Source organism: Rattus norvegicus, chromosome 5 (assembly GCF_021556685.1).
Source record: "Rattus norvegicus strain SHRSP/BbbUtx chromosome 5, alternate assembly SHRSP_T2T, whole genome shotgun sequence".
In the NCBI taxonomy this organism is placed as follows: Eukaryota; Metazoa; Chordata; class Mammalia; order Rodentia; family Muridae; genus Rattus; species Rattus norvegicus.
In genome coordinates, this window is record NC_141538.1 from 172758042 (window position 1) to 172783260 (window position 25219).

The window sequence follows — 25219 nt, forward strand, 5'->3', positions numbered from 1 at the left end:
TCATCCTTCTGGGACATGGAGTAACTGTCCATTCAGGAAATGGTTATCAGTTCTCCAGGACAACACAGTCATACCCCATCAGCAACTTGTGAAAGTAATTGGCAACAGGCACAATTGTTTTTAATTTTACCCTTCCTGATAGGTGTGGCAAGATGTCATTCTCTCTCTTTTTTTTTTTCAAATTCATATCAATGATAGTAATTTAATACATTTATTTTGCATGAAAGTATTCTCACGACTACATATTCTGTTACATATTTTAACTCACTCTAATTCCCATTACAAAATTCCTTCTCCGTTTATGGATTCTTAGGCTTTGAAAAAACATTATAAGACCTCTGTTCCAGCTATGAGCCCTAAATAAGAACAACTGACTACAATATTCTTTGGTGTGTATGAATGTGACCAGCATGGTATACATGTGTGGGAACAAGCACAAAGACCTGTGTTTATGCATGTGGAGGCCGCAAGATGTCATTCTCTTAATGTACATCTCTAAATGACAATGATATTTATGAGATACCTTTTTTTAAAAAAAAATCTCTCCAGGGTTATTAGCCTGACAGAGATCATATTCCTTGAGCTCCGTTCCCTTGTCCTTCACAATGATTAGCCAGTCAAGTCAAATTGGATATGGTGTTTTTACTTCCGATTTAAAGGGTGAAATATAGTCACCACCAATGTTAGGGATAAAAGGGTCATGCCATCTTGTCTGTGAGTGCTTGTTAGAAATAAGTTCCAGGTCACAAAGAAAGAGATTACCATCCTAACTGAAGTCTCTGGACAAGGTGAACTTTACTCCTGATCCAGAGGGTGTGCTCAGGAAGGGTAAACACACATCAGGACAGGGAATGGGAAGTACGTTTGGTTTTCATTCTAACTCAAGGTGTGGTTGTGCCTTTTCTCCCTTGCTGGCTGGAGTCAGACCGTACAACCTTATTCAACTGGATGGTCTGAAAGAATTAGTGCACAGGAAATAGAGAAAGTGGAAAGGGGGGGTGGTCACTGCTCCTAGGAGAAAAACGTCACTGTTCCAGGTCATCAAATTCCTCGAGTGGAGCCCTGGGCCTTTGTGTAAGCAAAGGTTTTAGTGGGTGGGGAGGATTAAAACATTTGCCTAAAAGTCTTACAAAATGGGGGAAATAAAGATTTTAATTCATTGTTCTAAACAGAGTTTTTATAGAATTTGACAGAAAAGACCCATATTTAAATATTTCTTATAGTTCTCATTATCAACCTGTTGTGGATTCTGGTGAAAATTACCTCCCCGAGTTAATTTTGCTTTGTTCATGGCCTCCTCTGTTAGATATGAAGTTTATTCTTTTACAACAATTTGGGAGCTTCAGAAGGATCCCAGGATGGAAAGTTTCTTGGCAATGTGGAGAGGACCCAAGAAGAAGATAACACAGAGACCAGGAGTCTCCTGTGCCCATGACCAAGATAGGAAAGGCAAAAGCACTTTCTCACATCCAACCTCCAGGATGACCCAATCACTAGAGCAAGAGAAAGTAAACAAGAAGTGTCCCTGACACAAAAGCAAACATGGAGTCCTGAGTGCTGTAGGTACCCTTGGTGACTTCTGATAAACCTGTTGCTAAGAAGCACCAAACACAGGACACTGTCCCATGAGGGAATTGTTTGGAGACAGACAAAGCACTAAAAGTCAGAGAGCAAGAAACCTCCATTGTGGGACAGTCGGGTTTGTGACACTTGTTGATAGCTTCACTCTCACAAGGCCAAAATGGGAAACGATTTAGGTAAAAAGAGTTCTAAGATTCTGAGAGCACCCAAGGAGACAGGTTAGTTAACCCAGTTGGTCTTCCAGTGGAGTTCCTATCCCCCGTTCAGGTCCCGCAATCCTTCCCTCTATTCTTCTCTAAGAGTCCCCAAGCTCCATCCACTGTTTGGCTGTGGGTGTCTGCATCTGTCTGAGCCAGCTGGGATGTTAAGTGAAGAGGAATTAATAAAGAAAGAGTTCTAAGAGAGTCACCTAGACAGGAAGTAACCAACTCCTCTGGCAGGCCCAGAGGCTCCTCCCACCCTATTCAATAGTCGAAGATCTGATTTCAACTCATTTCTTTATCAGGTGAGACAAGACGATGCCAAGGTTACCTTCTCCTTCCCAGTTTTTACATGTGCACTCAGAGCAACAGCACCACCTATGGATGTTAAGCTCACTTTCCATTTCTTTGACTCCTGGGTTCACTTTCCCAGCATCAGCCCGTTTCTAGGAGCTGATGGGCAGTCAAAAACATATCCAGATACATTGATTGGTATTCACAATTATAATCTGTGGTAAGACATATGAACTCTCTTTTCTTTGTTTGAAACCGCAGACTGTTTTGCTGTTTCTTTGCTTTCTCAGTCCTACCTGTCTAAGTCATCATAGAGCTGAGTTTACCACAAGCAAAGAGTAATCATGTTGCTTTGGTAATGTCTTGGCTGGTGACCTCATCGAGATGGAGAGAGCTATATAGTTTTCCTACTGTCTTGCTTTGTGACATCACCCAGACATCAACAGCCATGACGTCACCACCTTCTTGCACTATATGCTAATGTACTACATCATATAAGTCAAAATCATAGCACCCATACAATTTCCCAATGCCACTGAACCTCCAGGGCATTGACGCATCCCTAGAGTTTCCAGCAACACAAGCGTTTTAGTCACATGTCCTGATCCTTTCTTTTTTTCAATTATTTTCTTTTTTGATTATTTCTATTTTCTTTTTGAACACCCAATGGGATCATGGAACCAGAAGGCCAAAAGGATAGACTGCCAGGTGTTAGGCCTGGCACCTGGAGCGAAGAGAAACTCAATTCTGCTCACTGCTGAGAGAGGCTGAGCATACTACACTTGAATCAAGAGGTTGCCACTGACAAAGAACGTTGTTGAAAAGCAGAAAGTAGCTGACTAGCTTCTAAAATTGGTACGAAAAAGACAGACAGGTGTCCTCTGATGTGTCAGCCTGAACTTCCCTCCCAGTGCTGTCTCCAGCCCAGTTTTCTATGCTTTGATATTGATTTGCCAAGTCCTGAGCAGCTTGGGTCCTGGAGCCTTGGGTAAGGGCAGTGAAGGGTTGAAGAGAGGACAGACACACAGACAGTGAAGTTGGGATCGGGTGGAGTTCTCTAATATTACACTATCACCATGATCTGGAGCCTCAGTGTGTTAATTTGGCACAGCACAGAGGAAGGGATTAGTTGTCTCAATAGACCTCCATAAGCAACCAGTCTCACACTACAAACATTCCTGAGGAAGAAGCTGCACTTGCAAAGCTTTGCATACACTGATCAATCACCCATAAGCACTCATGCCTTGCTATCTGAAAAGCCTTGTATTTCTCTTGAGCCTGTTCCATATGGATAATGGCATTATCAATTGTTCCATGGTTCTGAGGGCTCGGGTGTTTTCAACATGGCCGTACCCATACCATATCACACTAACTCTCGACTTCCTCTAATCCCCTCACTGTATTTACTGTTACATATTTGCAGTGTGTTTCTGTTCTTCCCTTGTCAATTTAATCCTTGGTGTTAATCCTACCTAAAATATGCACTAAAACGCACAAAAAAAAATCTAATTTACTTTAACCAGGTTCTAGTAGCATTCTTATTCCTCATCCAGACCACTGAGGCCATTTTACCATTAATGTAACTAAAATTAACTTATCCCGATCAGCTTTGATGTTTGTCTCCTTCTCTTCTGTGTGAACCAAGACTTGTGCCATTAGAGATGACTCTCCAGGGCTGGGGATTTAGCTCAGTGGTAGAGCGCTTACCTAGGAAGCGCAAGGCCCTGGGTTCGGTCCCCAGCTCCGGGAAAAAAAAAAAAAGAACCACAAAAAAAAAAAAATGACTCTCCAATATTATAACGTGTGTGTGTGTGTGTGTGTGTGTGTGTGTGTGTGTGTGTGTGTGTGTCCTCGTCCCCATCCTGCTGTAGGACACATACTAAACACACTCCCTCTGTGCACATCTCTTTTGGACAGGGTATGCATATGCCCTTTTGATAGAATTGTGGGGGAGCATGCTAAATCTGTGATAATGTGTGTCTTAGTTATTTTTCTATCCTGTGAAGAGACACAATGAGCAAACAAAAGAGAAAGCATTTAGCATTTAACTGGGTTACAATTTCATAGAATGAGTCCATGATCTTCATGACATGGAGCACAGAAGCAGGCAGGAAGCCATGACCCTGGAGCCATAGCTGAGAGTTTACATGTTGAGCCAACAATCAGGAAGGAGTGGGAGGGGGGAGAGAAACTGGAAATTGAATAAAAATGAGGACATGACTGCTCTTAGATATGGTTGAAAAGGTTTTTATTGTAAATGGAGGGAGGGGGGACACCCAGAGGATCTGGAAGAGTTCAGAGCAGGGAGAGAAAGTAGCATATGGAACACAGCCACCAGACTAAACTGGGCCATGAGAGGAGGTGGGGGAATCAAGAAAGGAAGAGAGAAGGACAAGAAGGGCAATCAAGAGAAGAGGACTGAGAGAGTGAATGGCTGAAATGGTAGGTTTAGATAGGAAAGAGAGTGGGGCAAGGGAAGTAAAGCTTCTGGGTTAGAGATTTAGGGTAGGGTGGGGTGAGAGTAGCCATGGGTACTGAGTGAACCTAGACACTTTTGTATGCTAGTAGACACCACAGTTAGCCATTTGTCCTGAGTTTCTTTAGGATTTGATATTATAGCCTTTTTTTATTAATGATAAGGGGTCATGTAATCTCATCTACAGATGCTTCTTAACAAAATTACAGCATTTTTATCAGGGGCCCAGGAAGGTTGTAATGTCAGTCAAAAGCTGGTTAGGGAGAGAGCAGTTCAAGATGGGGGATATTTGTTTCCCTCAGTACCCTGGCCTTACTGGGTCTCTTAGGGTCTCCACTGCTGAGAAGACACTATGACCAAGGCAACTCTTATAAGGGATATTTAATCGGGGCTGGCTTATGGGTTTGGAGGTTCAGTCCATTATCATTAAGGTAGGTAGCATGGCAGTGTCCAGGCAGTCATGGCACTGGAAGAGCTGAGAGGTTTATACCTTGTTCCAAAGGCAAACAGAAGAATACTGGCTTCCAGGAAGCTAAGAGGAAGGTCTTGGGTCAGTTTGCAGTCTAAAGTTGATTGAAAATCTTCTGGGACAGATACGGACTAGGGATAGATGGTAAAGTTAAGGTGCTTAGAGTATGACTCATCCCCTCACACTCACTGCTTAGCCCATGCTCAACGGATGCCAAATCTCTGATGAGCGTGCACACACACACAACCCTTTCAAAGACATGCTTTTCCTAGTATTTGCCAGAAATACTAGGTTTTGGGGGGGAACCCAGAGGAAGTACAAAAAACAAACAGAAATTCGGTCTGTGCTGATGTCACTAATTTGGGAAGAATCCAGCCCATTTTACCATGGCCCACGTCTCTAACTCTGAATTCTTGGATCCACTGAGTTTTAGGGTTGAGTTGCAGGGAGGAGTAAATTATTGTTGTGCAAAGAATGCGGAGTTGTCGGACCAGCTCTACCAGATCAGAGAAACTCAGGTCATGTCAGTATCTAGGAAGTGAGGAAGGCCGGGTGGAGAGCAAATGCTTAGCGATGTCATTGCATTGCTGGTGGCTCGAGACCAGGGAGAGAAAACAAGGACCAAGCCCGACAGATACCCTCTAATCTTTATTCAAAACACAGCCCTGGTGCACCCTTATCCAGGTGCTGCCTAATGGTCCAACCCCATTTCAGGGAAGACGTAAGTTGATGGACTGCAAAAAAGTACAATGCCTCCTCCTTGTGTGGCACATCTAGGATAGCTTCCGTGAAGAAGCCTAACTACCTGGGGCCTCCAAAGTGAAAGAGACCAGGGTGATCAGGTAGCCACTCCTCCTAACATTCCACTTGGTGACCTCAGATGCTCCATGCTCAGCTTAGCGTGGGTGTGGCCTCCCACTTGGGAGGAACCGGAGTCCAGATCTCCGAGCAGAAACACCAAAGATAAATTAGAAAGCCCAGATTTTTTACAAAAGGATTAATTTGAACTTGATAAGTGTTCACAGGGGTTGGGGATTTAGCTCAGTGGTAGAGCGCTTGCCTAGCAAGCTCAAGGCCCTGGGTTCGGTCCTCAGCTCTGAAAGAAAAAAAAAAGAAGAGAGAGAGAGAGAGAGAGAGAGAGAGAGAGAGAGAGAGAGAGAGAGAGAGAGAGAGAGAGAGAGAGAGAGAGAGAGAGAGAGAAGTGTTCACTTTGAAATGGGGCTATGGGGCTAGCCAATCAAACCACACGTTCTGAATGAGTTTGAAAAGCACCTACCCCACCTCAATCACAAACTATGGCCAGTCAAATATTTCAAAGGCTACCGTAGCCTTGAGGGGCAGTTCATAGATCTTTTGTGATCCTCTGAAAGGGAGAGCTGCCGAGGAAGGCGGAGGTCACACCCCATACCCTAGAATCAAGTCAAGCACTGGTAGCTCGCCACCTAACAAGGACTAAGATGATTGGCCGCCGCTAGGAGTATTGGGGAATGTAGTCGTTTCTCTCCCACACTACTCTTTCCCTTCCCCTCCCTCGGTTCAAGTCCTCTTGGACTACATTTCCCAATCAGAACTCCGAATGCAAGCCAAACTGCCTGGAGAGAATCCTGGACAAACGCACTTGGGCGAGGGGGCCGTTAGGAGTTGTAGTTTTTTTGCCTAAAGCAGCCCTCGCCAATGCCTGAGCGTGGGAGGATGAGAGACTACAAGTCCCAGGGGGCGCTCGCGGGGCGTTCGCTAGGCGGCCGGTACGAAAGAGGAACCTGCCTGGTGTGTGGTGAGTGAAGGCCCAGGTCTGACGGAGGTGGCTGCTGCAACTACACGTTAAAGGCTCCGGGTAGCCCAGACTCCAGGACTCATCCAAGGCCTAGCGGGACAGTACCCACCCTGTCTGCCTGCCATTTTGTCAGTGATGAGGCGGTACGGATGGAGCCGGGAGTGGAGCATGGTGGTTGCGCGAATGGACAGATGGAGGGAGGGGAGGTTGAAAGGGAAGAATGAACCGCAGGCAGCACGGAGGTGCGCGGAGCAGGACGTGGGAGATGAGGGACTTCCGTTGGTCTGTTGGTGTCATGAAGTGGTCCAGGTCCTGCCACGGGATGTGGTCTTCTTGAGGACTTTGCTGTGAGAACCACTTATCAGCGTATTACAAATCCTACCGCAAAAGGCTTTTGGCCCTTGTAGTTTCTCCACGCAACTGTATTCTTACCGAATTCTCAACTCAGTAGGCCTATTAAATTTAAAGGTGTCGAACTTAGCCCAGTATTTTGTTTTTGTTTTGGGAAAGGGTTTGGCCACGTAGCCCTTGCCAGCTTCTAACTTGCGTCTATTGGCCTGTAATCTTGTTGGGTTTTCTTAGTATTACTGTAGTGTACGAAGAAGACAAAACCCGGCTTTTTTGTTTGTTTGTTTGGTTGGTTGGTTCTTTTTTTTTTTTTATACTTTTTTTTTTTCCCGGAGCTGGGGACCGAACCCAGGGCCTTGCGCTTGCTAGGCAAGTGCTCTACCACTGAGCTAAATCCCCAACCCCCCCCCCTTTTTTTTAAATGTGTGCATGTGTGTCCTAGGTGGGGTGGGGGTCAGGATTTGAATCCGGGGCTTTCTCACATTTTGAGACCTTGCTGTACAAACCTTGCTTCTCCTCTACTATAGATCCTGCAAGAAAGTCATGGGCTTCACCAGGTTGAACCAGGTCACAAACATAGTCTGGTAACTATGTTAAGAGCCCGACAATAATTTGAGTCCGTTTTTATTTTTAGAAGCTTGTAGAAGAAACTACAGATCTGAATTATACAGAAAGTTTTCTTTCTCCTCTCTCCCCTCTCCTCTCTCCCTTCTCCACCACCCTCTCCCCCCACACCCCCTTTTCTTTCCTTTTTGAGACAGGGTGGCTCTGTAGACCAGGCTGGGATCAAAAGCCCCATCACCCAACTGATAGTTTCTTTTCTTGACTTCCACATCCTGACCTTAATAGTCTTCCCCAAAACAAAGCAAGCACTTATCTTGGTGGGCTTAAGCTCATCTTAGGTGAGCTCTTGTGTCCACTAACAGCATCTATCACAACCTTCAGAACTGGCTTGCATTTGTCCCTCATGTTAATTAGGATCTATAAAGTAACTCGTTTAAAGAACACTGCTACCAGGCAATGGTGACACACATTCCCAGCATTTGGGAGGCAGAGGCAGGCAAATCTCTTGAGTTTCAGGCCTCAGGGTAGTCAGGGCTGCAGAGAAAAGCCCTGTCTTAATAAAACCAGATGGTGGTGGTGGTGGTGGTGGTGGTGGTGGTGGTGGTGGTGGTGGTGGTACTGGCAGTGGCTGGCAAGATGGCTTAGTGGTTAAGAACCAGTATTCAACAAGAAACCCTGAGTTCCAGTCTCAGTCATGTCACACAATCACCTGTAACTCCAACTTTAGGATCCATTTCCCTCTTTTGACTTCCACTGGCACCTGCATTTATGTTTATAAATATATAACCTGTAATTACCTAGTTAAGATTAAATCTTTTCTAAAAATCCAACTGTGTACTGGAGAGATGACTTGGCAATTAAAAATACTCTCTGCTCTTGCAGAAGAAGACTAAGGTTGAGTTCTGTCGGTGCCTCGGCTGGTCTCAAATTCAGGAATCCCTCAACCTGTGCCTCCGGGGTATTAAAAGCCTGTGCCACCATTCTTGGTGCTTTTTTATTTTTATTTTTGTGACCTGTTGAATTCAGTTAACGCTGTCTGCTGGAATATTAGCTGATCTTGTTGATAGTTTGATCTTGCACAAGTAGCCGTAGCTTCATTGAGCTCATATGCAACGGTTACATAATGTTCACAAGATAGCAGTTTACAACATTATTCCCCATCCCATGGCTTTTAAACTCTTTCTGTCCTCTCTTCCACAATTTCCCCAAGCCTTGGGGAGGGGAAGGTTGAAATAGATGTCCTATTTAGGACTGAGCACACTTATTTTCAGTTCTTCAACCACCAGATCAATTTACATTTTTTTTATATTTATTTGTTAAGCCAGGATCTCACTTGTAGACAAGCTGGCCTCAAACTCACAGAGATCTTTCTGCCTCTGCCTTGACCTTGAAAGTGCTGTGATTAAAGGTGTGTGCCACTATGCCTGGCCTAGATTATCTTTTAAGAGAGAATACAATAGTATGTAACATTTTAATCTTTGGCACATGCCAGTATGTTATGTCACTATCCAGGGCCAGAAGTATTCCATTCTTTTGACCTGCATGCTTAAGGGGGCATTTAGGATATTTTCCTTTGTAGTGTTACCAGGGAAATAAGAGGTGGTGCCCAACCAATATCAGGGAGAGACCTATCTTCAATGGCATCCAAGGCTACTAATCCTTGTGTAGCTACCTAATATAAAATATAGTGGAGGGCTGAGCATAGTGACCCACCTTTAATTCCAGCATCCGAGAAGTAGAGGCAGGGGAATTTCTGTGAGTTCGAGGCCAGATGACCTTCACAACTAGTTCTAGTTTTGTTGTGTCTCCAAAACAAAAAAATGGTGGAGAGTGATAGAGGAAGATATGTCTCTCTCTGAGCACCCCATGAGCCATGAGAGTGAATCCATACACATGTACACACACATGCACCACACAAAATACCAAAATAAAGTGGAGAGTAATTAATGCTGACTTCTGGCATATACACTGCACACAACAGAAAAGTATCTATAGGACCCACATAGTGAGAGAACTGACTCACACAGGTTGTCCTCTGACCTCCATGCATGGCACAGCAGGTGCGTATATATAACAAACAAATAATCAAAACTTTAAAAATTTTATTCATAATGACTAAACCAGTGGAATGGCGGAGTAGGTAAAAGGGTTTACAGCCAAGGCTGACAACCTGAATTTGATCTCTGGAACCTACATGGTAAAAGAAGAGAACTAACTGTTCTCTGATCTCCACATACATGCTACAGCACGCATTTCATGGCATGTATGTGCATACTCATGCACACACACAGACACACGCAGTGAATAAGCACCTGTTACAGAACCACCATATCTCATTGGAAGATAATACAATTAAAACACATAAAAGATGAGAAAAGACAGTTCAATAGGACCCACATGTGATAAGAACATCATGAAAAGATGCCAACCATTGCTAGTCATGAATGCTTATAACCTAAGATACCACTAGGTGCCCACCAGACAATGGTGAGGGTGTAACACCTTTGAGCTCTTCTGCTCTACTGGTGGGGAAGTAAAGAAGTACTCCTAAAAGTGTGACAGGCTAAACATACCTCTCTGATCCAGCACAAGTTCCTTGGTATTTACCTATGGGAAATAGAAATAGAAATACAGATTCACATAAGGTCCTCAAGGCCCCATGATTTCCAAAGTAGTAGAATCAGCCCAGGAACCTGTGAGCAGTTAATAGGTAAAGGAAATGAGGTATAGCCTCCTCACAATCACATAGTAATGAACAGAGCACATAACCAAGTACACTTAGAGATCCTCAGTGCTGAATGAAAGGAGCCATATATATTGTCTGTACTATTAATATGAAATTATAACTGCTTTGTAGTGACAAGGTCAGCTTGGTTTCCTGGGGCTGTAGGTTGAGGAAGGAGGGCTCATAGAAGGCTCCAATACTGGTAGCTTTTTTTGTTGCAGTGGTGGCCTCACAGGTACATATTTTTCCAGAACCCCTGACTTGTCTATTTTAAATAGACAAGTTGGTTGGTTATTGTGTGGAAATTATGCTTTAGTACAGTTGACACGTAACAAATGGCAGTGTTGGTTAAAATGTTGGGCTTTTTTACTTGACCTGAGAGAGAGCAGAAGGGTCTATTTAACATCTGGGAGTTTTCCTCCAGGGCAGAGAAATATGGTCTATGGAAAGTTGAAATTTGAGTACATCCTACAGTTGAGAGGCGGGCAGCCAGACTACAATATAAATATGTCTCTAAGAAGATTTCACACCTTAGAAAGAAGAGTTAAGTCAAGGACAGCATGCATTACTGAAACAAAGAAAAAAGCATGTACTAATGAGTGCCAGAAAGGTGCTGGGAAAGGCTTCACAGAACTGCAGGCCTGACCTGAGCACCACCTCTTGCCCCTCGCAGAGTGGTCATTGCCTTGACAGTACTGGCTTAAATCCAGTATAAAGTGAATTATAGTACAAATTCCCACTTCCCCTGCTGATAGGACTAGACCTGTATCATCCTGAACCCCTAAGGATCATGTGGACCCCCATAAACCCTCAAGTGGGGCTCCCCACTGCCCCAGGCCAGAGAGTGTAGTTCCTCATTTTTTTTTTTTTTTTTTGGTTCTTTTTTTTTCCGGAGCTGGGGACCGAACCCAGGGCCTTGCACTTCCTAGGCAAGCGCTCTACCACTGAGCTAAATCCCCAACCCGTAGTTCCTCATTTTTAGCCTCAAACTGAATCTTCTCTGCATTCTCTTAGACTTCCTCCACCTAGGAAGCTCAGACTACTATTGTTCCAGAACTGGAGATGCCCAGCTTACCTGCTATTTCAAGCTTCAATGGCCTCTGCTAAGTAAAAAGTCTTCCTAGAGGTAACTTATCATCATCATCATCACCATCATCATTATTATTTTGAGACAAGGTCTCATGGTATTTCAGGCTGGTCTTCAATTTACTATGTAGCGGTGTACTACCAAGTGTTTGGATTAGGGGGCGTGTGCCACCACACCAACTTATGCTAATGGATAAAACTCAGGGCTTTGTTTATGCTGCACAAGCACTTTACCAACTGAGCTACATCTTGGGTCTCTTAAGAGGTAACTTTGTTTAAAGTTTTATTCTTTATTTTCCTTTAATGTGATTGGGTGTTTTGGCTGCATGCATGTCTGTACCACATGCGTGCAGTGCCCTCAGAAGCTTTACCCCACTGGAATTGAAATTAAAGATATCTGCTATGTGGGTGATAGGAATTGAACCTAGGTCCTTTGGAAACACAGCCAGCGTTCCAATGGTTAACCACTCAGCCATTTCTCCCATCCAGGTTTTGTTTTTTGAGAAACCCACTATGTAGTTCTGGCTAGCCTGAACCTCACTAGGTAGACCAAACCATACCCTGCTGACTTTCTGTTGCTGTTATTATTTATCTGTTTGCTTTTCAAGACAGGGTTTCTCTATATAGCCCTGGCTGTTATGGAACTTGCTCTGTAGACCAGGCTGATCTCAAACTCACAGAGATCTGCCTACTTCTGCCTCCTGCTGTTGGGATTAAAGTCACACACCAATACCACCTGGTCAAGTTTTTTGTTTTTTAAGAGATAACTTTATGGCAAAAAATATTTCTTAAATCTTGTTTTGGACTGATTGATTTATAAGTACCACTTTATGAGTTAACATAAGTTTGTTGTAAAAGGGATTTTGGGGAGAGAGAGACTGGAGATAGCTTAGTGGTTAAGAGCACTTATTTTTGCAAAGGACCCAGGTTGGGTTTTTAGGAACCACATGCTATTTCACAATTGGCTATGACTCCATTTCCAGGAATCTGATGCCCTTTTCTATCCTCTGCAGGCGCTAAGCACACATGTGATTACGTACACACAGTTAAAACATTCATATGCATAAAATAAAGTGATTCTTGAAAAAAGTTAAAAGGAATGGGTGTAGCTCAGTTACTTACCTAGTATGTACAAAGCCTTGCGTTCAGTCCCCAACCCTGCATAAATCGAGCTTGATATCGCCTGTCTGTAATCACAGCGCTCAGTGGTAGAAGCAGGAGATGAGAGAGGTGGAGAGAGATGTTTTGGCAGTTGAAAGTACTGGCTGCTCTTGCAGAGGACCTGTGTTCTATTCTCAGCACCCACAGGGCAGCTTGCAACTGCAGCTGCAGTTCAGTAGATCCGATGACTGTACTGGCCTCTGCAGGTGCCAGGCCTGGTCGTGGTACACAGACATATATGCAGACAAACACCATATATGTAAAATTTTTTCAAAAGTTAAAAAAATTAGTATTGTTACAGATTGAGTTCAGAGTCAGCCAAGGAATATATGAAACCCTTATCTCAAAAATAGGAGAAATTATTAAGACTGTACACATGATATTACTGCTAGGCTTTGAGGTAGGTGCGTGTTTTCCTCTATTACACTAACAATGAAGCGTTTAAGCACAAAGGTAGCAGTTTGCAGGAACCAAGTGTTCTAAGGTTTAAATCTTCTTGCAATAATTGTGCTCTTTCTTGGTCTCCGGATCCTTCCTCTTGTGACTACACTTTTTGTTTGTTTGGTACCTCTGTCTCCCCCTTTTTTTTTTTTTTAAGATTTATTTATTTGAGTACACTGCAGCTGTCTTCATACACACCAGAAGAGGGCATGGGATCCTGTTAAAGATGGTTGTGAGCCACCACGTGGTTGCTGGGGAATTGAACTCAGAACCTCTGGAAGAGCAGTCAGTGCTCTTAACTGCTGAGCCATCTCTCCCATCCTGCCTCTGTCTCCTGAGTACTTGGATTAAAGGTGTGTGACACCATGCCTGGCTTGTTCCTGTACATTTTTAGGCTTGGGTTTTACTCTGGACCAAGCAAGGTTTTACATCCTGTTTCCCCAAGGTCATAAAGGCAGTATACTGTATCACTGAGAATTCCTAATGAACCCATGTTTACCCAAACCCCTAGCTAGCTACCCAGAAGGAAACCAAGTCTTGTTAGTAGTGCTTAACCTGATTAGGAGCTCACTAGGAGAAATGTGTGTCTACATCCTGGGAAATGAGAGGCATAGTGGTCTTGGCTTTCAAAATCCTGAGAACATGGTGTTTTTAGAAGGAGCACCACCAGGTCATCCCTCTCAATCAAGGCCTTGCCCACCTGCCTTGGTTCCTGAGTTTCGAGTTAAAACTACAGTGATCAGGCCAGTGAGCTCCCCCCAGTCCTGTCAATGTTGACTAATTGAGGAGCTGGTATCTGTACTTTGACTACATATGCCTTCCCTGAAAACTACCCCACCCTTTCCATTAAAGCCTCACCCTCCCTGCCTTGGTCTGTCCTCCCAGTTATGTCCCTCTCAGCCCCCACCCACACTTACTAGCGCCTCCTCCTTACACACTGTTCTGTCTTGCAGATCTCCCTGCCAGCTCCCCAGCATGGCACTGCAGTGTCTCATGCTCCTGACTGGCCTTGTGGTGGGAGGCATGAGCAAATCCACAGAAAGCAAGGTAGGTAATCCTGTACCCAGTGGCAAGCTGAAGCCTCTTCACAGGCAATGGATCTTTACCCCACAAAAATTTCAGTCTTTGAACTTAGGTTTTGCTGATGTTAGCCTAACCCAGGTAGAATCCCCTTGGAGTCTACTGCTAGGGTTAGATTAGAGATACCTGGAATCTACCTGTCACCTGTTTTGTTCTGCTTTCTAGAAGATTCTTTGGCAGACCTACCTGCTGCTATACCTGACTTACAGTCTCTGCAGAATCTGATCACCCTCAGAGCTGCCGCTCTCAGTTGCTAACTCAGCAGAGCTCAGGACTGGTAGGCACACATGGTCAAGCATCTTAGCTCCCACCAGAAGTAGTTGAACAGAACCAGTGACACGCCTGTGGGGTGAGCTTTGGTATCTTCAATGGGGGTGCCATTTATTATTCTGCTTCCCAAGCCAGGCAGGATGGCGGCCTCACTGTTTGGGGTGATGGTATAGGGAATCCCTTGCTGACTTGGCCAAGGGTAATGAAAGGGATGACTGGTGCACTGGGCCTTGATCTTTCCCATGCTGTGTCCCAGTTACCCTCAGGTCACAAAAACAGACGTGCCAGGCGTGGTCATACAAACCTGTAATCCTATTCCACAGGAGTCTGAGACAGTAGGACTGGCCTACATAATGGATCCTTGTCTGTCTGTCTTTTTTTTCTTTCTTTTCTTTTTTTTCTTTTGAGATAGGGTTTCTCTGTCCAGAAACTTGCTCTGTAGACCAGGCTAGCCTCAAACTCAGAGATCTGGAGTATTGGGATTTAAAGACATGCCAGCACCTGACTGGAACCTTGTCTTAAAAACAAAACTAAACAGGGTCAACAGGATGCCTCTGCAGGTAAGGGCACATGCTGCCAAGCCTGATGAGTTTGGTCCCTGGAACCCACAGTTAAAGGATTCCCAGAAGTTGTCCTCTGACCTCCATGTGCATGCCTCTACTCACATATGCCTCTACTCACATATACAACAATAATAAAAAGTGAAACATCTTGAGTATCATGGCATACGTCTTTAATCTTAGCACTCAGTAGACAGAGGCAGATGGATGAGTTTGAGGCCACCCTGGCCTACACAGTGAGTTCCAGGCCAGCCAAAGCTATATAATGAAAGAAATCCTGCCTCAAAATAAAACAATAATAATAAATAAAATTTAGAAATTAAAAAATAAAGAAAAGGCAAACAATGTAAGTTTTACATTTCTTGAAAGCTTCTATAAAGAAATAGAGACACCTGTATATTTATGTTGGGGTTTGGGGAAGAGGGATATTTCTAAGAAAGTGTGATTGGACAGATGGTATGATCTGGCCGTTGACTAGGGATGGACAGAGGGTATGATCTGGCCGTTGACTAGGGACCTAACGAGGCTGCTGTTCAGGTTCTTGTCCTATGGCTTCAGAGACCAGGGGTTGCCCTATCAATAAGGGAGGGCACCACTATGAGGGCCTTAGCCTGTCCTTGCAGGTAAAGGGCAGGAGATAGTCAAAGACTTTCTTCTGAGCTCTTTACTATGTCTAAATATTCTATTTTAGGGCTGTTTGTTCTGTGCCACAGTATGCCAGGCTGTCCAAGACCCAGGCCCTAGGCCCGCTTATATAAATTCATTAGTTTGTACCCTTGCAGGCCTTTGGGAGACTGGGTAGCTGGTGTTGGAAATACCTGGTCAGATTCTAGCCTTGTACTTGGTGGCTCATTCAGTTATCAAATGTTCACTGGTCATAGACTTTGCACAGTCTAGACCTGCAGCCAGTGGGAGAAGGACCTGTTGGATAGTGGTTCATATGACGTGACAGCAATGTAGTTCAGAGACTTGTAGATAGGTATGTAGGTAACCCCAACCTGTTTGTACTAGTAACTCCCAGGTTTTATCTCTGTCTAGGGCTGGAGTTTTCCCTGAGCTCTGCCAACACAGGCTTCAGTAGGAGTAGAGTAGGAATACTCACTTATTGACGAGATGTCACTTGACCCTAGAGAGTTTAGGGGTTGCGGGTGATGAGACAGATAAGGCCCTGTTAAGACCAATGCAGTCCTTGACATGAGCTAGGTACTTACCAACCTGTCTCACTGATGTCTCTCCTCTAGGCCCAGCAACCTGAGTGTTGTATGGATGTGGTAGACGTCAATGCTACCTGCCTAGGTACAGGTCTCTGTGGCCCAGGTAAGCAACATTGCCGACCATTCACCACTCCACCAGCATTCCTGGGTGTTCTTACTCCTCAGTGATAAGACAGCTGGGGGGATGGAAGAACTTGGGGTGACATTGTGCAAAGAAGGCCTACCTACGGGGGTTGGGGATTTAGCCCAGTGGTAGAGCGCTTGCCTAGCAAGCTCAAGGCCCTGGGTTCGGTCCCCAGCTCCGAAAAAAAGAAAAAAGAAAAAAAAAAAAAAAAAAAAAAAAGAAGGCCTACTTACCTGGGCACTCTCCTTGAGCAATGTAACCACACCTTTGTCTACTCCATGCAAGGACCCTGTGGGGTACTCTTGTTCTGTAACAGGCTAAGGCACAGGGAGGAGAAGGCTCAGAGGAGACTAAGCCAGGACAGTGCTTCCAAGAACTCAGCAGCTTTTAGGGGTATCTTTTTTTTAAAGATTTATGTATTTTTACTTTATGTGTGAGTGTGTGTGTGTGTGTGTGTGTGTGTGTGTGTGTGTGTCTGTGTGTCTGTGTGTCTGTGTGTGTCTGTGTGTGTGTGTGTGTGTGTGTGTACACATATGTACAAACATAAGTATGAATGTATGTATGTGCACCACATGCATACCTGGTATCTTCAAAAGCCAGAAGAAGGTATAAGATCTTCTAGAACGTAAGTTATGGATGACCGTGTGACTCCACGTGGATGCTAGGAACCAAACCCGGGTTTTCTTTAGGAATAGCAAGTGCACTTAACTGCCCAGCCATCTCTCCAACACCTCATGAGATATTTTGACCCTGGAATATCTAGGAATGTTGGAAGTCATTTTTGATCATCACAGCTTGTACTAAATGAGTTCAGGATGATGCTTCTGGAGGTGGAGGCCAGAGTGCTGTGGCCAGAGGCTACAGGATAACTCCACTACAGAGGATGATCCAGCCTTAATGTCAGCACACCAAAGGTGAAGTTCCTGAATCACAAAAGATTCTTGGAAGGTCAGAGCTGGAGAGAGAAATTGAATAGGGACATCCAGGAGAGGAAGACCCAAGCAAGGTGTCAAGGCCACCCACTGTCTTACCTGTCCTGAGGCAGGACTGTGGGCTGTTGCTTGTTTTAGACTAGAATGACCCAGACCTATCCCTTTATCTGTCCAGGGGCACTCCTTGGCACCCGTCCTCAGTTCCATTACACTCAAAACTACACAAACCCAGAGGAACTACTCAGGGAAGCAAGCACCTCAAAGCGTTGGTCAGGTGTTATGAGAGCAGGACTTGGACAAAATGTTGAGGCTGGAGTGGAGTAGGGGTCAAGGATGAGTGTAGTTACAAAGGGAAAAGGACATTGTTCTGGGGTAAGCAGAGAAAATGTGAGGATGCCAAGGGCCTTCATTAGCCCTCTAACCTAAAGTTCCAGCAGTTAAACTTTCCTGGGTTTCTTTTTTAAAGTCCAAGGTGTCTCTGGGCATAGGTACAGAAATGAAGATAACCAAGTTTGTGTACAGGAACCTTCAGGGCTTCCACATGACTCTGGCCACCCTCTTCCAAAAATATAGTTTAGCAATCCAGCAGCAGCCCTTGATCGAGTCAGCTGCATCTCAACACAGGAAATTAATAAAAGGGATGATTCTAGAGATGATCTCACGTTTTTGTTTGTTTTGTTTTTTGCCACTAATTCTTACTCTGTAGATCTGATTGGCCTGGATCTCCTAGAGGACCACCTGCCTTTGTCTCCCAAGGGCTGGAATTGAAGGCATGCACTACCACACCTGCTGAGAATCTCACTTTTTGTACTAGGTTTTATACTGAGGACTCCATGTTCCTTGGTCTTGCCTTTAGTAGACATACTTACCTCCAATGAGATCTACTCATGCCTTGAATTGCTGAACGGAGGGAAGTTAGACCACTGTAGGAAACCTATTTCTCGTTTAAGATTCCATGTTTGAGGGGTTGAGGATTTAGCTCAGTGGTAGAGCGCTTGCCTAGCAAGCGCAAGGCCCTGGGTTCGGTCCCCAGCTCCGAAAAAAAAAAAAAAGGAAAAAAAAAAAAAGATTCCATGTTTGAGCAGGACTCTTCCACACAAGTAGAACTGAGCAGTTGGACTTTGTTCCTGTCTGGTCATTTGCCCACAGCATTGTTAGAGCTAGAATGGGCTGATGTCCCTCTTAGACTTATCCATTGTTCTTGACACTATGTCTGCCACCACAGAAAGGCTTCTGTCTTATCTCAACCCATCTGTTGAGACCAGACATGGTAACATTCATTATTAAGGTTCAGTGACCCATGGTTTAGCTCTGTATACTGCTCAATATCCAGCTTTGGCTTCTAGTACCCAGGCAACATATATAGAACATGTCTGCTCATTTCTTGATTGGAAATGTTAGAAGTAAAGGCAAAGACAGTCTTCAGGATGCCCTCACCTGAGGGGAAACAGCTATCCACAAATCACTGGCCAGTGCAGGCTGGGTCACTCCAAGCATGAAGGTTTAGCTTTGGTCAGTACCAATCTGGGATAGAAATTTGGCTCGATCCTGCTACAGAGACCCTGGGAAATGGCACAGGGACAGCAAACAAACCTATGTACACCTGCCCCATGTAGAGACCCAAGTAAGGGCTACACTGATACAAGGTAGGCAGCTACCTTATATCCTGGAGGAAGTGGTTCTGGTGGATAGTCAAGATCTTCAGATAGGACCTATTTTAGGTTTCCTTCCCCAGCACTTTTAAATAGTCTCCTGAGGTATCCAATAAAATAAACGGCTTAGTGACAGCATCCGCAGGAACTTGGTTGACAGCAGTATGCTTCCTGCTGAGTTTACTTCTTTTTCTAGAATTGGAGCTTGTGCCTTCACAGACTTCCACAACATGTTAGTGTTTTTGAGTTGAAAATTACCCATTCACAATACAGAAAAGCTTACAGAAGACAATGAGATGACCTTGACTTACTTTGGCTGAAAAATTCTGTCTCCTGGTGCAGGTTGCTACAGGCACTGGAATGCAGATGGGAGTGCTAGCTGTGTTCGGTGCTGGAATGGGACCCTCCCGACATACAATGGCTCTGAGTGCAGAATTCGTATGTCTTCTCCAGCTATCTGTCCCAGTTCCCCCATACTTCACAGGGGTCTTCCTGTCCAATTTGGGGAGAAACCAAGGGAACTGAGCAGCCCCTTCGATCCCTCCCTGAGTTTTCTGTTTACTGAGGATAGCTGTAGGAGTGAACTGCTCCTTGCTTTCTCATCTCTAACTAAGATGTCCCTTTAGAACTATATGTGGAGGCCTCGGGAGGGTCCCAGGCATGGCCCAGGCCTTCCCTCAGTTCTGCTCTCCCACAGTCACTGGCCGGGGCATGCAGTTTCCCATGAACAGAAGCACAGGGACACCTGGACAGCCACATTTTGGTAAGTCTCTTAGCTAATAAGTCCAGAACTGTGGCTGTGGCTGTGACCTGGGGCTGGAGCTGGGGCACATCGTCAGAGTTAGTACTAGTCTAGCATCCCCTGTGGCTGGGGTCGTTTAGTGTGAGCATGGGCATGTGCTGGGATGCCATGGGAGGAAGACGCTTCGTGGTTTCCAAAGAGTTTCAGTTATTTAATAGCAGCCCTCACTGCTACCCACTTGTGCTTAGCCTTGGCCTCATTCCATGTCCACTGTGACCCCCAGGCCCTGAGGATTGCATTGCCCCATCCCAACTTGCTCTTGTAGCATGTAGGCCTCAGAGGAGACTGTAAACACATAGGCCATGCCTCCTGATCTGTGTTCAAGGAAGGGGCATGTCCTATCACCTGATGCTTGTATCTCCAGAGCCTTCAAGCTTACCTTAAATGAAGGCCTAAGAAGTAAAGGGTGAAGGGACGGGTCCGGTTAACAGTGTGATCAGGCAGGCAAGAGAAGGGTGTGGGCCTGGTGCTGTTGGAGAGACTATGTCTGAGGCAGAGGAGCCAGACTGAGCTCCAGTAGGAGACTGCCTCTTCTGAGACTGAGTCACTTTAGGGACTCCAACCTGGGCTCATATCCTTCAACAGTAATGGGTAGCACTTCCCGTAGCTGGCAGTTGTTCTGTCCACTGCCAACCCCCTAGTCTTAACCCCAAACAAATGGAGATGAGCAGAAGGCAACTGTATGTATCAGAAAGCAGGTACAGTAGAAGTGCCTGCTGGCAAGGCTAGAGACTTTGACTGTCACTCCAAGAGGCTGAGGCCAGTATAGTGGAGAGAGCCCAGGACCTGATAATTCTGGACCCTGAAATTATCCCGGGCCAGGAGAGAGTGGGCAATATGATGCCCCTCGTTTTGTGGCTAGATGTGTTGGGCTCATGAAGGAGGCTGAGTGCAGAGCCCTGACTCTGACCTGTGGCTGGCACCTAGTAGGGGCTCAGGTACGTTTGGGAAATGGTGAGCCCCAGGGGTTAAGCAAGAAGCTCTGGATATCCACTCCCCAAACCCAGGCTCTCCTGGCAGCTGTTGGTTTGTCTGCAGGGGGTCCTCATGTGGCAGCTTCCCTCTTCCTGGGGACACTCTTCATCAGCACAGGCCTCATCCTCTCTGTGGCTGGGTTCTTCTACCTCAAGCGCTCCAGTAAGCTCCCGGAAGTTTTCTACAGGAGAGACAGAGGTACTTCCCACTATGGCTGAATTTCTACCTGCCTAGCTTCACAGGTACTACCCAGAGTCTGACCCACTCAGGGCTTAGGGGGTCCCCAACAGGTACAGAGCAGGCACAGGAACCTCACTGTGTCCGGATACCACTGTGCTTACGCTCATCAACAGAGTGCCTTTGGATGCTATTATAGCTGAGCATGTGAGGCTGGGCCCTGCTGCTTAGAGTTCCCCAGGTAAGAAATGTGGCTGAGCAGCTGCCCAGGCTCAGGGTGCTCTGGGCACTCAGAGCTGAGGCAGCTGCTGGGCAGCAGTGTGACACTCCATTTTCTTCCCCAGCCCCTGTCCTGCAGCCTGGTGAAACAGTAAGTAACCTATCCAACTAGGCTGAGAACCTGGGTTGTGTGTGTACCTGTGCCAGGCCATCCAAGTCTCACTCTGCCTTTCTCTTTTCAAGGCTGCAATGGTCCCCCTGCCACAGTCTTCAGGTACAGGCTGCAGCATGTTATGGGAGTTGGGTGGAAGGGTCTTACTGTGGGCTATCTGCAAAGCCTATTCTATGCTTTTATCCCCTCATATAAAGGTCCCTCTCTGGGACCTGACCTACCTTCACATATGCTAAGTGGACTGCCCCATAAGGCAGGGAAAGGACAGGCATTCAGCAGGCTCTACTCTTCTTTCTTACCAACCCACATGGTTTTCATGCTGTCTTCTCAGCATAGGGCCAGACTCCCTGCTTCTTCTCTAGCCTTGTCCAAGTCTAGCTCTTCTTGAGAGCTGTAAGGGAAAGGTTAGTTCTAGAGCTTTTCCCTGGTGGGCCTATCTGAGTGTTTGTAAACCAGTGTATAGAAGAGGCCATGAGCAGAGGTTCCACAGCTACAAGCCCCGGAGCAGTTTTCCTTAACTTCTTCCCCATCCCATTGTCTTCCTTGTGCAGTGGTCCAGAATAGAGAACCAGTGACACTGTTTCTTTCTGTTGAAGATAAGTAGATTCTTGATGAAGTTAGACATACCTTGTTCCCATTAATACCTGTCTCAAGTTCTCCAAAGCAGCCTTGTCCCTGAGGACTTTACAGGTGTTGTTAGGACCTGTGGCACTATAGTTAGTGACTATGCAGCAAAATACACACCCTGGCCACTGTAATGAAACCATATCCCTTGATAGTTCTCGGAGCCAGACATTAGAAATCAAGATGTTGGGGTGAGAGAGATGCATTTCAAGGCCTGATAGATGGGGAATCCCTGGTGTTTCTTCCAGCTCCTAGTATCTCATTCCTCCTGTGGCTTGTGTCCACATCAGACATGTCATGTCTCTCTTTCCCTCTGAAGAGGTTACTAGTCATTGGGTTCAAAGCCTACCTTTTTAATCTAGAGTGATCTCACCTCCTATCCTAATAGAATCTGCACAGACCTTTTTTCAAATAAAGGTTATGTTCATGGTCTTCAAAGCTCAGGGTGCAGACCTGTCTTCAAAGGTCTAACTCCCATGTAGTGCATAATGCAAGTGTTGTTGTAAAAATATAAAAATAAAAAGGTACGGTTGTCTTTTATCCCGCTAGGTCTGCACCACGGTGCCCAAGGTATCTGCTAGATATCTTGGCGGAAACACATCCCAGCCGCACACTTTCCTACACTCAAACCGTCACTTAAAAGAACACACAACACAATAATCTTAGATCCAATTGATAAGATATAATTGCCCACTTAAACATGCAAAGCCTGGTACCATCCATTCCTTGAGAACACTAATAACAACCTGTAAATACACAGAGCAGAATCTTAACATCACCTGTCATGGCTTTTCCCCCTTTCCTCTCTCCTGTCTATTCCTCTCTCCTCCTCTTCTTTCAAACTTCTCTCCTGCCCATCCTTCCTTCTCCTCCAACGTCAGGCCTCCTTCTATCCTGTACCTGCCCTTCACCTGTACTTTACAAATTCAATGGGGAGGTGGTTCTGGTGAAGTCACCTCTGTCCTTGGGGCAGTGGAATTAGCATCAAAATACAGATAACTTCAGGGCAAACCACAACATGCAAGTGTGATCTGTGCTTTTGTCTTGAGGAATAACTGGGCTCTAATACAGGCCCAGGGGAATGGGGTCTGGGTGAGGTGGGGGTGGGGGTCTAATAGGAAATACTTGAGCTTACGGGAGCCTCCATTAGAAGAAATTGCTGTTGTGCAAGTGGAGCCTGTTTCTTGGTAGAATAAATACCATATATGGGCTTTTGTGCCCTGTGGCTGTTCAATATGCTCCTGAGAGCCAACAGTACAGGCAAAGACCTAAACTTACCTATCTCTCACTCAGCTTGTCTTTGACCCCGTTTCAGTGAGAAAGCCAAGATACATCAGGCGTGAGCAGCACCCAGAAAAGAATAGGGATCCTTCTGCCTTCTCCACAGTAGAGGCCCACATCAGCAACGTCTGACGTAGAGGTCAACTGAGATGTCACAATACAGCAGTGGAGGCCTGGGGCTTAAGATATGCCAGAATTGTCTCCCAAGGACAGACACGTACAAATGCTGGGGGATGCTACCCTCCATGCCAGGAGATCTTCACTGTGTGGTTTAACAGGAGTAACATCTGTGAGACCTGAGGACTCAAGAGCAAGTCATGTGGGGTCTGTGCCCCTTAGGAGTAACAGCATCTGTAACAGCCGTAACACAGGCCTGATTCAAATGATCAAAACTTCTGGAGCCCACCCACTGGAACCCATAGCAGACAGCATCTCTCCTTCACCACCCAGCTAAGAAGAGTGAAACCAAGGTCCCAACAGTGGAGAAAACACAGCCTGGAAACTGGTACCAGCCATAGGTTGCTCTAGTGTCAGCTGCTACTTAACTGCTGGCCTCTCAAGGCACATATTTCTCAGAGTTGCAGAATTGAGTGTCCTGGGTTTTCTGATTCCAGAAGCCATCAGAACCTTGTCTCCCAAGGTCAGACTTCCATCCAGGCACCTTTCAGGCTGGGCACTCAAAGTAAAATGTTTACCCATGGGGTCTCCATCTCTGAACACTTCAGATCACTTGTCCCATTGGGCTTGCGAGATCATGCTGGTCAGCAGTCCTGTCTTTGCTGTTCCAAGACTCCAGAAGCTATGTCTGTGATCTGCTAGTGTGGCTGGTGGCATTGGTCATGTGCTCCTGTAGAAGACAGTGCAAGCCACCCTCCATGTGTGGTCCAAAGGTGTCTAGCATCTTCTTCAGCATCAGGCACACATCTGATGTTCCTCACAGTGTTGTGAGTTTGTTTTCCCAGACTTAAACCAGTGGCTCAGGTAGCAGCAGCAATTTAAAGTTGGACCAATTAAATTAGACTAGATCTTCTCTCCTCTAGCTTTATTATCCCAAGGGTCATCTATTCAGTGTGTGGGCTAGCTACCCCATTGCCATGTTCAGGGGACAGGAGGCAGGGAGGGGAGGAGGATCCCTCAGCAGGATCCAGACCTGCTGCTGTCTAGTGGGACTGGCAGTACAGCACAAACCACCCCTTCTCTTTCCTTGGCCAGAACCTGTTCCACACGTGGCTTCTCCCATTTCAGGATACTGTTGGGCGTGAAGAGATGACCCGGCTCCTTAGGACTTGAGGTAGAAGTTGCCAATCAAGTATGGCATGGTTCTTCAGATAGGACGAGATCACTGGGTTTTGAGGGGGCCACTGACAGTTTATGGATCTAACTCACCCTTGGGGAAAGTAGAAGCCCCTACCTGGCCACCTGAGTCCATCTTAGTGGTTCCACTCCAATCCTCTGTAGATGTGTAGATGTTTGTCAGTTGACTAGAGGTAGAACTGGGTAAGGAATGCCAAATGAGAGCATAGGGATTCTAGAAGTCCTGCCAGGCAGTTTGAACGAGAATGCCTACCCGGTGCCCCCTAGGCTTATATACCTGAATGCTTAGTCACCAGGGAATGGCACTTGAGAGGGGTTAGGAGGTGTGGCCTTATTGGAGGAAGTGTGTCTCCGGGGGGTGGGCACTGGGCTCTCAAAAGCTCAAGCCAGGCCCACTGGCCTTCTTTTCCTGCTGCCCATGGATTTGGATGTGGAACTCTGAGCTCCTCTTCCAGCACCATGTCTGCCTATGTGCTACCATGCTTCTTGCCATTCTGATAATGGACTAAACTCTAAAACAGTAAACAAGCCCCAATTAAATACTTTCTTTTATAAGAGTTGCTGAGGTAATGATGTCTCTTCACAGCAATAGAACACTCACTAAGACACTGCCCTTTGCTTTGTAACTTCTGTTGATCTCCCTATGCACTGACTAAAGAGACATCTGTTCAGACTTCAAATGAGTTTCGTGCCTGTGGCATCCA

The 25219-nt window shown here is 45.7% G+C and overlaps 1 protein-coding gene across 8 annotated transcripts; it reads left to right on the plus strand.

Moving 5' to 3' along the window:
• Positions 1–6749: 6749 nt before the first annotated feature.
• C5h1orf159 (similar to human chromosome 1 open reading frame 159) lies at positions 6750–25072 on the plus strand. 8 transcript variants are annotated; one of them, XM_087549531.1, is made up of 10 exons: positions 6750–6794; positions 11446–11557; positions 14073–14166; positions 16271–16346; positions 19294–19389; positions 19649–19714; positions 20792–20926; positions 21250–21275; positions 21368–21398; positions 23236–25072. In XM_087549531.1, exons 3-10 carry the CDS (start codon positions 14095–14097, stop codon positions 23331–23333), a joined length of 600 nt encoding a protein of 199 aa, XP_087405657.1. In that variant the 5' UTR covers positions 6750–6794; positions 11446–11557; positions 14073–14094; the 3' UTR covers positions 23334–25072.
• Positions 25073–25219: the final 147 nt, after the last annotated feature.